At 56.7% G+C, this 12,328-nt stretch overlaps 1 protein-coding gene across 3 annotated transcripts in view; it reads left to right on the forward strand.

Moving 5' to 3' along the window:
• Positions 1–4,461, forward strand: part of SLC37A1 (solute carrier family 37 member 1) — a 60,895-nt gene extending 56,434 nt beyond the window's left edge. For all 3 annotated transcript variants that reach the window (XM_045540725.1, XM_045540727.1, XM_045540726.1), the window contains 2 exons: positions 2,874–2,938; positions 3,398–4,461. In XM_045540725.1, the coding sequence (XP_045396681.1) occupies positions 2,874–2,938; positions 3,398–3,413 (81 nt within the window). In that variant the 3' untranslated portion in view covers positions 3,414–4,461. The remainder of the gene's footprint in view (positions 1–2,873; positions 2,939–3,397) is intronic.
• Positions 4,462–12,328: the final 7,867 nt, after the last annotated feature.

A 12,328-nucleotide genomic window follows, 5' to 3' on the forward strand; every position in this document is an offset into this window, starting at 1 on the left:
ATGAGGAAATTATCTATCCAAAAAGAGAAAACAGATGAAAAAATATTAAAGGGAAATTAAATATAAAATGGAGGACCAAATAAGGTGGCCTAATAGTATCTAATAGGAATTCCAGAGGAAGGGAATAGACTGGTATTGAAGCAATATTTGAAGAGAAAATAGCTGAGACTTTTCTAGGTACATGAAAGACTCATTCTTAGATTCAGGAAATCAAACAACTTAGAATTCCATACTGAGCTAAACTTGCATTTAAGAGTGAGGGTGAAGTGAGAACATTTTTAACCAAAGATGCTTCCCAAAATAGTTACTAAAGGATGTGTTTAAAGAAGAAAGAAGTTAGATCCAGAAGGAAAGTCTGAGATGCCAGGAGAAATGTGAGCAAAAAAGGTGACATTCCTAATGAATCTAAAGGAGTATTGACTGTATAAAATGGCTCAGCCACCTGTGGCCTAAATCTGGCCTATTTCCTGTTCTTGTGTGATCCTCAAGCTAAGAATGGTTATGTTTTTAAAGAATTGTTTTTTAAAAAATGAACAAATAAGAATATGCAACAGAGACCATATGGCTGCAAAGCCGGAAGGACCTTTACAGAAAAAGCTTGACTCTTGGTTTAAAACAACAGTAATGACTAATTTGGACAACATAAAAAAGAACCAAGATACTAGACAACCAACATGTAAGGCACAAGTGGGACAGTCAGTCAAAGCACTCTGCAGTGCTCACCTTGTCAGCAGAGGCAGAGCACGTGACTTGGAAAGCAGCGTGGGGAAGTGAAGACTCCATCAGCCCCGGAGAAGCTGGGGCGGGAGGAAGCAGCCGCAGTGCGGGGAAGCAGGGCAGATAGGAAACAGGGTGAGATGGATGGAAACCATCCCTGCGTACCAGTAACCACAGTAACTATAAATGGACTAGATTTACCAGTTAAGAGCAGACATCGTCAGGTTGGCTTTAAAAATCCAGACTCCGATTATTTACAGGAAACACACCTGACACATAAGGATTCAGAAGGAAGATACAACAGGTGCGTGATCACCAGAGGAGGCTGGACTGGCATGTTAGAGGAAAGAGACCTAAAACCCGGCCACGTCGGGAGGGGGAGGCCTGTTGTCCTGGAGAAGGAACAGGCACCAGGAGGTGCGGCAAGCCCACTGACGGCCAGCTTGGGTTGGTCTTTTCAAACCTAAAAACCAGACAAGCCTTTTTCTCTTTGCTCATCGACATGCTTTGTGCTATCTTTTCCCCAAAATAGACCAGTTTTTCCCCAAATCTGAGACTGGGAACTTCAGTGGTCTGAGCAAGTCTCCTGGGATGTGCCCGGGGAGCCGGCAGGGGCCACCCTCCCTGCCTCGCCACCCACGCTGCTGGGGCGGCCCTGGGCCCGTGGGACTGGCCACGCATGCTGGCAAGGCCGGCGCCGGCTCACACAGCCAGGGCCCTGCCCTCTCCAGCACGGTCACACCAGCTTCCATGCAGACCGGGCACTTACGTCACCAGCTTCCACGCAGACCGGGCACTTACGTCACGTTTTAGGATTTGATCTCTGCCCTTCAGAATCGTTACCACTGTTCATAATTCATCCCATTCCTCCAGGTGACACTTGCTATTTTCTTCCTCTTTTTTTACCTTAATGATCTGCTTTTCATAATCCTAGGCCTCTTCCTACTAACGCTTCTCACACATGGCACTTGGTGAGATTTAGATGTTGGTGAGGTAGTGGCTCAGACTCAGCGAGCCTGCACTAGTATTCAAGTTAGAGCTGGAGGTTCAAATTCATGGTGATAAGTTTATTTGGCAACGATCCTACTGCCGCCACCAGCACTGTTGTTAGCGCCTGCCCTGTTGCCGCTGCCTCTGCCGCCTAAATTGCAGCAAACACCGTTCATGGCCAGGCGAAGCAGCTGGGCTGCATCATATCTGTGGGAGGAATACCCATTCTCTTTTGCGTGGACTCATGTCATACAAGGGCCTTCTAAGCTCCTGCCTCAAACATCAGCATCTAAGAAAATGAAGCCGTTTCTGCCTTCTAGCGCTCTGCCCCGAGACCCAGTGGTGGAGCCGGTGTGTGGTTTTGACGTAGCCCCTCTTCTCCTCTCCAGCATCCATGGCCTTGGGCCTCCCCCGTCTCCCAGCCCAGTGGTCCGTCCTGGGTCTGAGGGCGCCTGCTGCTCTCTAAGAGCTGGGGGCCACCGGAAGCCAGCGCACCCCTCTGGAGCCCCTTCCAAAGCCCCAGGGCACTGCCCGGTCTGGAGGGAGCCCTTCTGTGGGCTGACGTCGTGCTTAAGGAAAGACCAGATCCACACTTGAAAATGCGAAAACATTAGTTAAACTTGGTGTGACCCTGGACCACGAGTCTGGATTTATAAGCTGACTTTGAGCCCTCTGACATGAGAAGGGTGTGACGTGAAGGCATCCGGGGGAAAGGCCGTGGCACGGCACCCTGGTCCCGCCAGGGCAGGCATCGAGAGCTTCCCTGCAAGGCCGGCTGTGCCATGGCAGCCCCGGACTCACCTGAGCGGCTCTCAAGTCCCCCCCAAGGCCACCTGCATTGTGGGTCACCTTGTATTTATTTTCTGTCTTTGTCCAGTTTGGACATTTATGATTGGACTACTTTTATTTTAAGTATGACTTAAACCTAGAAGTAATTCAGGCTGAAATCTGTTGTAAAAACCTTGTTTGAGGAGCACATCAGCCCTCCGTGTGGACGAAGCCCTCAGGCTGGTGCTCTCACTATAGGGGGGCACCCCAGGGGCAGCCACCTGGCAGGTGCTGCGGGAGCCACCAACCCAGGCCTCACAGTGACCACAGCGCGTGCCTGCCGTCCGCTCCGTCCCCACCAGCAGTAACGGGCGGTCTTGTCTTTGTTTTGGGTGCAGTTCCTGATCCGCCTCATACACAAGGAGTTGAGCTGCTCAGGGTCAGCGACGGGGGACCAAGTTCCGTAAGTCCCCACTCCCTGCGTGGTTAGCACGCGGCTCCAGAGAGCCCTTCCCTGGAGCAGGAAGGAAGCTCCCTGCTTGTCCTTTCAGGGCCCGCCGCCTCACTCTCGTTTTCTCTTTTCTAATAAATGCCTGTGTGGAGATGGTGGTGGTAATCTCTCCTCAAAATGGGACTGGAAAATGCGAGGGAAATTGCCTCCTTTGTCATCTCTTTGTGCTGCAGCTCCCAGAGCTCTGCTCGCTCCCCTGCCCTCCCGGTCCCCTCCCTCCCTCTTGCCTCCCTCCTGCCTGGCCGCCATGAGGCTTTTCCGCCTTCCCGTTCCCCTGCGGGAGAGAACCCTCCAGAGCAGGGAGAGAGGCTGCAGCCCTCCGCAGGGTTGCCGGTCGTGGATGAGCCTCAGCATCGTCATGCCGAACCCCCGCTGGCTGTTGGACCCGCTGTGTTTTGTCCTGTCTTCCAGGTTCAAGGAGCAGTGACCACTCAGGTCCCACGCGGGGAGTCTGGGCTCAGCCTCCACAAACTGTCCTTCAAGGAAAGTTCAAATAAAGGATCCTGTGTTGAAAAGAATGGTTTACTCTTGCCTTTTGCACGTGCACCTAGAAAAGACACAAAAGCCAACCCGAGAATTCCTGGTACTATTTTAAACGAGACGTGGGGCCCAGAGCAGAACAAAGAAGGTCCACGGAACTGCTGTCCCGCTGCCTGAGTGGAGAAAGGCGACCCAGCCAGACAAAGGCCCCGACGGCATGTGCCTAGCCCGCCACTCACATGCGCTGTGGCAGCGACGCAGGACGGAGAGCTGGCGCCCAGGTAGGCTCCGCCCCTCTCAGGTGCTTCAGCAACAGGACGTCCGCGTGTCCAAGCACCGCGCTGGCAGGAGCTCTGGCGGCAACGTGCTGCCGTTTCCAGAGAGCCTGAGCGTGCTGTGTGAAAACACGGGACACTGGAACATACAAGACCACGCAGCCAGCAGGGAGCCCGCCTGACACCCGGGTCAGAAACCAAGACAGCACTCGGACCCATCACGTCACCCAGAGATTTTTCCAGCACTTTCCGTGTTCTGTACTGACTTCAGAACTGACTGTCCGGTGATGAATGGCAGTGAAGCAATAAACCTGCCTGCGGATGGGGGCCCCAGGAGTGCTGGCCCCAGGGCCCCCCGTGGCCCCTGTCCCCCCCAGCTCCCGGGTGTCCTGAGGTCCCCCAGGGCTGAGACTGCTGGTCCACCGCTGGGGCCGGGGCCGAGGGCCTCACCCTGGGTGCTGGGAGTGGCAGGTCACGAGCCCGGCAGTTGAGTCACTGCAGCGCACGCACAAACACCTGGGACCTTTTCTAGATTCAGAGCAGCAGAGTGAATTATTTATTTAAAATGCGTAATGTGTTATATGAAGTTTAAGAAATGTAAATGGCGTTTTGTTATTTATTAAGACAAACTCCAATTGTTCTCTGGCCGTTTTTCTCAGTTGTGTCTCGAAAAATACTTATCTGCCCTTTGAAATAAAATGGTTTTTCAAAAAAACTCCAGCAGAACTCCCAGAGAATGTCAATTATTTCTGCTCGCATTTCCATTACGCGAGACAAAGGAAACTTGCAAATAGGGTTGGCTGTTGTTGGTTTTTCCCAGGATTGGGCACATTCGGGGTCCGGCAGCTGGAAGCTGACAACTCAGCAGGGAAGGGCCCCTCGTTGGCACAGTGGCCAAGCCCAGGGCCCAGCAAACAGCAGTCTGGATGTCTCGTCAACGTGCGATTTAAAGACTGTCCGAGATGCGTCGTTGGCTGGGAGACGTCGCACGGTGTGGGGAGCCAGGCAGGCCAGTGCTGCACTTGGCGTCACCTGTGGGGTCGAGGCTTCCGAGCCTCCTGAGGGGCAGAGGTGGGCGGCGTCTGCGTGGTGCGTCTCCCTCGGCGCTGGGCTGCTGTGTGATCGAAAGCTGGCTCGGCCGGGGGCCCCTCCCAGCAGGGCGGCGATCAGAACACGGCCCACCGGGCGCGCCCAGGTTCTCGGCGGCGTGGCGTGGGGCCTCTGCCCGCTGTCCTCACCAGATCGGCTTCCTTTATTTTTAGAGACAGTTATTTACACATTTAAAATGTTTTCTGTTACTAAACATGAAGTCCCATGAACACTATATGGCCATCTGCGTTCCCCACATACACGGTTCCCTCAGCTCTCGCAGTTTCTTTTTTCTCTTCTTTCCACCTTGTTTCCTTCCCGGGGGCCACGTTCTGAGGGAGCCTCCTTTTCTCCTTCCCTCCCTGACCCGGCCTCAAGCACCAGCCCAGCCCCCGGGCCCCAGAGCCGCAGTGGCCTGGGCCACCCTCACCCCTGCAGGCTGCCGTCCCCGAGGACGGGCGCTGGCCCCGTGCTCGCTGCATGGCACGTCTTTCTTTCAGTTTTCATAGTAAACTGGATAAGCAGAAACAGAAGGAGGGACAAGGAAGAAGGAATGTCACTCAGTACTGCACAGGGGACTTTTGAGCTCGCCGCTCCCTCCCTCCCTGAGCTGCTCTCTCTGGGGTCTTGTCTAGCCGGAGGCCCAGGGAGGCGGTCCCAGCTGCACCCCCACCCCGTGGCCACCGCCAAGCCTTCAGCAGCAGCCTGTGGTGGTGACTGTCACTTTCCCAAGTCAGTGACCCGAACTATTAGAAGAAAATCTCTCCCAACCCACAAAGAGCAATTTCATATCTCAGAAACTTCCAAGCTCAACACTGATAATGCCGTCTGGAACGGGTGGTCAACCTTTCTGAAAACGAGGAGGACACACACAGCTTATTTTTTAAGCGGTTTAGCTGAAACACATTCTCGATGCTGGAGTGGAAGATTTCATCCTGACGTTGAAGGGGAAAGTGCGTGATTCCATTAGAGAAGCACGTCCTCACTTCACCCCGCGGTAGCGGGGATCGCGTCCGTCTGCAGAGAGCCGGCTCTGACGCACGCTCGCTTGCCTGCCCCGGAAATGCCACCGTGCCCAGCAGGAACAGGCACCAAGTCACGAAGACTTTACTGGTCAAGTCGGCAAGACACGCCAGGATGATGGAAATGCAAGCTCGTGACAGGCCTGCCAAGGAGGCCACGGCGGGACTCCGGCCCTCCGGTCCCAGAGGCAGGAAAGGCCACTGTTGGACGCTGCATCCTACACAGCACCTCAGAGTCACAGAGCTGCCGGGAGGTGCCACAGTGCCCTGTGGCTTTTGTAATGTAAGCCACACTTAGATTGCCCATGGGAGGGACCAGAGCCAGCCTTCTGGTTGCCAGCTTCTGAAATCAGAGAAAGCTGTTAATAAATTGCTCAAAAAAATGAACTGAAAAAGATATAAGCCCGAAGTTTGTATTGTTAGACTCAGCAGAGGAGAACCAGTCTGCTGAGTAGCTGTAGGTGGTGTAAACGCTCCAGCCACCGCGCAGCTCACCGCGGGCCGCGGCAGCCCCTGCAGAGCACAGCTGGCACAAGGGACCTGCGTGGCCCTGGGGACACCGAGATGGGGGGGACTGTGGCCAGCAGGGAGGAAGGAGCCCGCACTGTGCCCCTCAGCCTGGCCTCCGGGCACCCTGAGCCACGCGGGCGCCGGGCTGGGATGTGCAGGCAAGAGCCAGGGCCTGGAAAAGGTGCAGCCCTGTCCAAAAAGCAGAAAAAAATGTTAAAGGTGCTAAAAAATAAAACACTTTCCCTTCCTCGGCTGTCTCTCTCCTCCTGACATGATGGTTTTCTGCTGCTCAGGTTGTGCTCCCAGGGCCCAGGGACACCCAGGTGCAGCCACTCACAGGCACCTGGCTCTGTCCCCCACCAATGCGCCAGGTGTGGCACTGCCTGCCTGGGCAGGGACATCCGCTGGGCCTCACCACAGTGCAGGCAGCAAGCCTGGCCCTGACCTCTCCTGTCCTCCTCGGGCCACCCTGGAGGCACGGGGCTTCCCCACTGCCCCCACCTACACCACCCACTAGTCACTTCCCCGGGGTGGGGGGCAGGGGGAGAGGGAGGCTGAGGGGGGCCAGGGTGAGAGTGAAGCTGAGACCCCCGGGGAGGTGGTGGGAGTCAGCATCACGCGGGAGCCGAGGTTCCAGCCCCGCAGTGCCAGCTCCAACGTCCCCTGGATGTCCCTTACAAACCACAGGTGCAAAGATGGCACCGCTCAGAATGTCACCCCTGGGACCCATGTCCCAGTCCTGCTGTCCCCAAAGAACACACTCCATCCAGCGTGAGACTGGAGCTGGGGGCCTGGCTGAGAGAGCTCCCCTGTCCCAGTGGTGCCCCTCACTCAGCTCGGTTAACTGCCCACGTGGGCGTCCTTGTGCGCTGTGTTCCGACAGGCCTGCCCCCAGGAACTGACACATGTCACCCTCCACAAGCTGGGCCACCTGGTGCCATTCAGTCCAAGGACATCTGAAGGACACGGTCCTGGGCCAGGTGCTCGTTCCAGAGCTGCTCGTGTCTGTCTGGTTCTGTGTGTCAGCTCGGCCAGGCCGTAGTACCCGAGCGTTCAGTTGAACACTGAGTTTGCCATGGCTGTGAAGGCGTCTTATAAACGTGCTTCACATCTTCACTCTGTGGACTTTAGGGGATTTACCTCAATAATCTGGGTGGGCCTGGTTCAAGCAGTCAGAAGGCCCTTAGAGCAAAACCGAGCTTTCCCTGAGGAAGAAGTTCCACTGTGGACTCAGCCTCTGCTCCAGCCTGAGAGCTCCCAGCAGCCGTCCCCCTACCGAGTTCAGTCTTGCCTGACGGCCCACAACCGCAGAAGCCAGTTCCTTGAAACAAACTCCGTGTGCGTGTGTGTGTGTGTGTGCACACGTGTGTGTGTGCATGTGTGCACCTGGGAGATCACCCACTGGTTCTGTATCTCTGGTGGAGCCCTGACACTGCCTGTCTGTATTGTCTACATGTTTTAAATGAGCACGTCCTATTTTTATAATCAGAAGTAATGAAATTAGGTTTACAAGCTGGGGATAATACCAGAAAGTGACCACTCTATGCCAGGGGTTGTTACTTCCTGGGCGGTTGTTTTGGAGCACAGTTTTCCAAGAGGTGACGCAATAGCACCTCTCTGTCGGGCCCAGCAGCCTGCCACACCCTTGGTGACGTCAGATGCCACCACATCTGGAAGTTCTACCTTCAGAACCCCGGCCCCTGAGGCCCAGCCTCATGAAGACGCCTCCTGGGCGTCTGACGTCATAAAGTTTACCAAATCCAGAGGCAGAGTCTTGACTTTAAACCTGACTGTAGAACAGTGTCATTCATTCATTCAGCACACACGTGTCACCAAGCCCTGAGAACAAGTACAGGGACATGGTGACGAACAGGCAAGCCCAGTCTGCCCCCACGGGGGTCACAGTCCAGATGATGAGCAAGAGAACAGTGCCCCTTCTTACAAGGGCGAACTCTACAAAGAAACAGACACAGTAGGGGGCAGGAGGGGGTGTGTCACTTTATATCGATGGCCTGTGAGGAAGGGCTGGTGGGACAGAGAACTCAGTGCACGGTGGGAAGATCCGGGTGAGCTCAGCGAGCCCAAGCCATAGAGGGTCACCGCTTTAACCAGCATTGGGGTTTTCCAACAAGTGGGGCTGTAGGGACGAGGGACCAGAGAGGACGGAGCAGTGGAGAGTGACAGCCCAGGACACGCTGCATCAACGCTGCTGAAGAGGTAGAGGATGGGGCGGGAAGGGGGGGACCGAGGACTGACCCAGGCGATCTGGACAGACGGGAGGTGGCAGCCAGTGGGGTCCTCGGAACAGAGGCTGGGGGCGGTGTCGGTGTTGCTGATGGCAAGCTCTAGCGTGTGACATGGTGACAAGGAGCTGACGAGGGGGGCAGTGGGAGGGGAAGCTGGACAGTTGTTGCATAAGAGAAAATCCCGAGTCGGAAGTGCAAGGCAGGAGGAAAGCCACTTCTGGGTGGAAGAGTGATGGGTCCAATTTGGGTCAAATCACCACTTAAGAGCTGAGAGCGGCTTCAGAGGTCACTTGACAGATAAGGAAACTGAGGCCCACAGTGGCGACCAGACCCAGAGGTCTCGGCCACTGCTCTGTGCTTCCCCCAGAGGCGGCCTGCGTCTGCGGCTGCCGGTCTTCCAGCCCAGGCTGACCACACCTCGACTGCCGGGACCCCTGGACATGGCGCTTGGTCTTCAGAGAGCTCCTCCGGCCACCGGGGCAGTCTGGGCCCGGCCAAAGTGAGGCACGCTGTCCATGCTCCCTGACCTCGGCCATCGGCACAGACCGCAGGGTGGATGCTGGCTTTGCTGCAATGTCCAGCGGGGGGCTGTGCCACGGGTGGGGCTCCCCTGCAGCCGGCGGGGCTGGCGGCCTCAGGGCCTGTGAGTGGCTCCCGCCAGGGGCTCTGAAAGGCTGGTCCCTGGTTTGGTTTTGTTCGGTTACTAAGACCCAGACCCTCAGTGGCCACCAGAGGGCCTCCCAGCCCTGAGCCAGGGAAGGCCCGACCTCCCTGGCACAGACACCTGGAGCTCGGGCAGCCCCACCCTGGGCCTCCCGCACACCCTCCTGGCCTTGCACTCACGGTCTGGGGCGTCACAGCGTCCATCGGCGTCACTTGTCTCATTTAATGAGCTACGAGAAATCCCGTGTCCAGGGAGCCGGCCTGGGCAGCAGGCAGGCGGTGGGGCCCCGGGCACCACGTGGAAAGCCCCTCCCCACTTGCCCGCTGCCCACTGCCCCCGCACTTCTGGCAGCTTTGTCATCCCCTCCTTCTAATGGGGAAACTGAGGCTCGGAGAGTTCTGCATGCTCCAGCTCCCTCAGGGCCCAGGCCCTATGTCCACAGCTCGGGGTGGGGGGTCCAGGCCCCGAGTGGACACCTCTGTGCGATTGTCCGGCCAGCCAGAGCCCAGACCCACCCAGCTCCAACCCAAATGAGGCCGCAACGAACCGGCTTCCTCGTGAGTTTGTTCTGTGGTTTTTTCATTTGCTCACTGTGGGTGTTCGTTCGGGTACGTGCACACAAATATGCAAGATAACTTCAGCCCCGCATGCCCGCTGCCCAGCCTCAGGGACTGCCCGCAACCCGCATGTCCTGTTTCCACTCTGCCCCCATGTAAGCTCCTTGTATCTACCACGTCGTGTGTTTTTAAGCCAATACCTGGCTCATACATCACGACCCGACGACATCACTGCTCCGGCCAGCACCTGTTCAGCCTGTGGCTGGACCCGTGCAAAGATCAGACCTTCCTCTCCACTGGGCACACGAAGGAAGCAGCGGAAGCCTGGCAAGGCCAAGCGACTTCTCACAGGGAGTCCTGCCGGGCTCCGAGCTCCCGGGACGCGGGTCCCACTTGTGGCCTAGCCCAGGGTTGGGGGGGCCGGAGAGCAGACGTGAGGGACAAGCCGAGTGCTGTGTCCCCCCACTGCTTCAGCGGCAGGACATCATAAGTCCACTCACCTCGTGCTGGAAGGGAGGAGAATGAGTAACACACTGAAGTTACCACTAACTTTATTTTTAGAAACAGTAGCATGAAAAAAGAAACAAATGTCTCCAGACCACCAAGTGGGGGAAATGATAAATCCGTGCCTTAAATTACACGAAATGCAAGAAAGCCACCCAAGCGCCAGTGACTCAGAGCAGCCCAGGCGTGGGATTTGATGCGATCAGGATCTACGGGAGGCCTTCGAATCCGTGACAAACTGATCACGTGGGTGTCACCTCCAGGAACCACCCAGTGCTCTTCCGAAGCTTCCACGCCATTGGCAAAGGCAGTAAAGGTTTAGCATTTCCTGGGCTCCCAAATTAAGCTGGAAAAAAATCCAGGACTGCTCCTTGAACTGGGATCCTTGGGGGACGGTGGACAGAACACAGAGGGCTTTCAAGTTTATGGCCAGGTATGTGCCGCGGCTGGGGCAAGCCGTTGAGCGGAGGGAGGAGTCCTCAGACGCGGTCCCATGTGCAGCAGGCAGGGCCAGAGCAGGGCGGGACTGTGGAGCAGTTTGTGTCTTCCCTCCTGACCACCCTGCATGTCCACCCTGTGGGGCTCAGGGACCCTCAGCTCTGCGTGACAGCCAACCAGGCCTGTCCCCTCCAGTCCCCTAAATTTCCCCCATCCCTGTAGTCCTCTGTCGTAGTCATTGGGGTTTTCTGCCAGCACCTCCGTTCTTGCCCCGTCTAAGCACCTGCAGCAATTCCGCTTCCAGCCCCCACCTTGTGGGCCAGCATTGTGTGAGCGGAGCAGCTGGTGTCCCTTCTGGGCTGGGCAGGGGTCACAAGGCATGGTGACATCTCCTCCCCCATGGCCGTGTCTACAGGGTCAGGCAGAGGCCGGGCCCCACCCGCAACCGTGGCCACAGGCCGTGAGGAAACCAGGGCAGTGCTGGGGGCAGCAGGGGCGGCGTGGGAAACTGTCCCCCAGGGATCCGTGGGCGGCAGACCTCTCACCCAATGAAATCGCAGCTCTCGAGGATGTGGTTGGAAACTGGGTTTAGTACACTGTGTGGGTCGCTGCTGGATTCGGTTAGAAAGATATTATAAGAAAACGATGAGCTCAGGGGATAATTGTGTGGTTTGTAAGCCGGGATGGAAGGGAATAGACAGTCAACAAATTCAGGAACCTGCAGGACGCGACAGAAGCTTCACTCCGCAAACACAAGCAGCAGAACTAACGTGGAGAGACGCTGGCGCAACAGCGCCGGGAAAGCTCAGCCGCTTGCGAGACTGAGGCAGGGCGTGGCCACGTCCATGTCCAGAATGTCCGAGTGGGCCGAGGGGACGCCTGAGCCATTCCAGGTGGACACGATGGCTCCGGGGAGGGAGGCGAAGGCTGTGGGTCTCCACGTGGGCGTTGGCGCGGCGGGAGACCTGCCGTCTCGCTCTGCACGGCCACGGTGGGAAGCGACTGCGTTCTCGAGACGGTGGTGCCGCCCGGGAAGCTACAAACCTGACGACAGCTGTCAACCGTCGGTTATGGGCTTTGCAGCCGTCGTGTTCCATAAAGGCCCCGTGAACACGGACTCGCTGAAGATGAGCCGGAGCTCCGAGCGGAAACACGGGTAGGTTCCCCAGGGCTTCTGGCCTCAAATTTCATCACTCGGTACATGACCTTGTTTTGTCATGTATGTCATGTATGTGTGTCTTGTATGTCATAACATGACAATACATGACCCGTTTCTATTAGAGACACCTTCTGTGATCTGCATGACCTCTGGCAGGTGCCCCACGGCCAGCGCTCTGCACGGAGGATGCCTCGGCGCTGTGCATGGGCCTCTCTGCGCAGGGCCACGTGTGGGAGCATGTGGCAGTACGTAGACCATGGAAAGGACGTTTGTTCACAGGATGAAGCTGGAATGAGAAGGCTGTCGCCTGGCTCCCCTCAGCTGGGAACATGCATGACTCAAATGTTTCACCTCCCTGCACATGTCAGAGAGTGACCCAGAGCACCGCGAGGATTGAT

Source organism: Lemur catta, chromosome 1, assembly GCF_020740605.2.
Source record: "Lemur catta isolate mLemCat1 chromosome 1, mLemCat1.pri, whole genome shotgun sequence".
Taxonomy (NCBI): Eukaryota; Metazoa; Chordata; class Mammalia; order Primates; family Lemuridae; genus Lemur; species Lemur catta.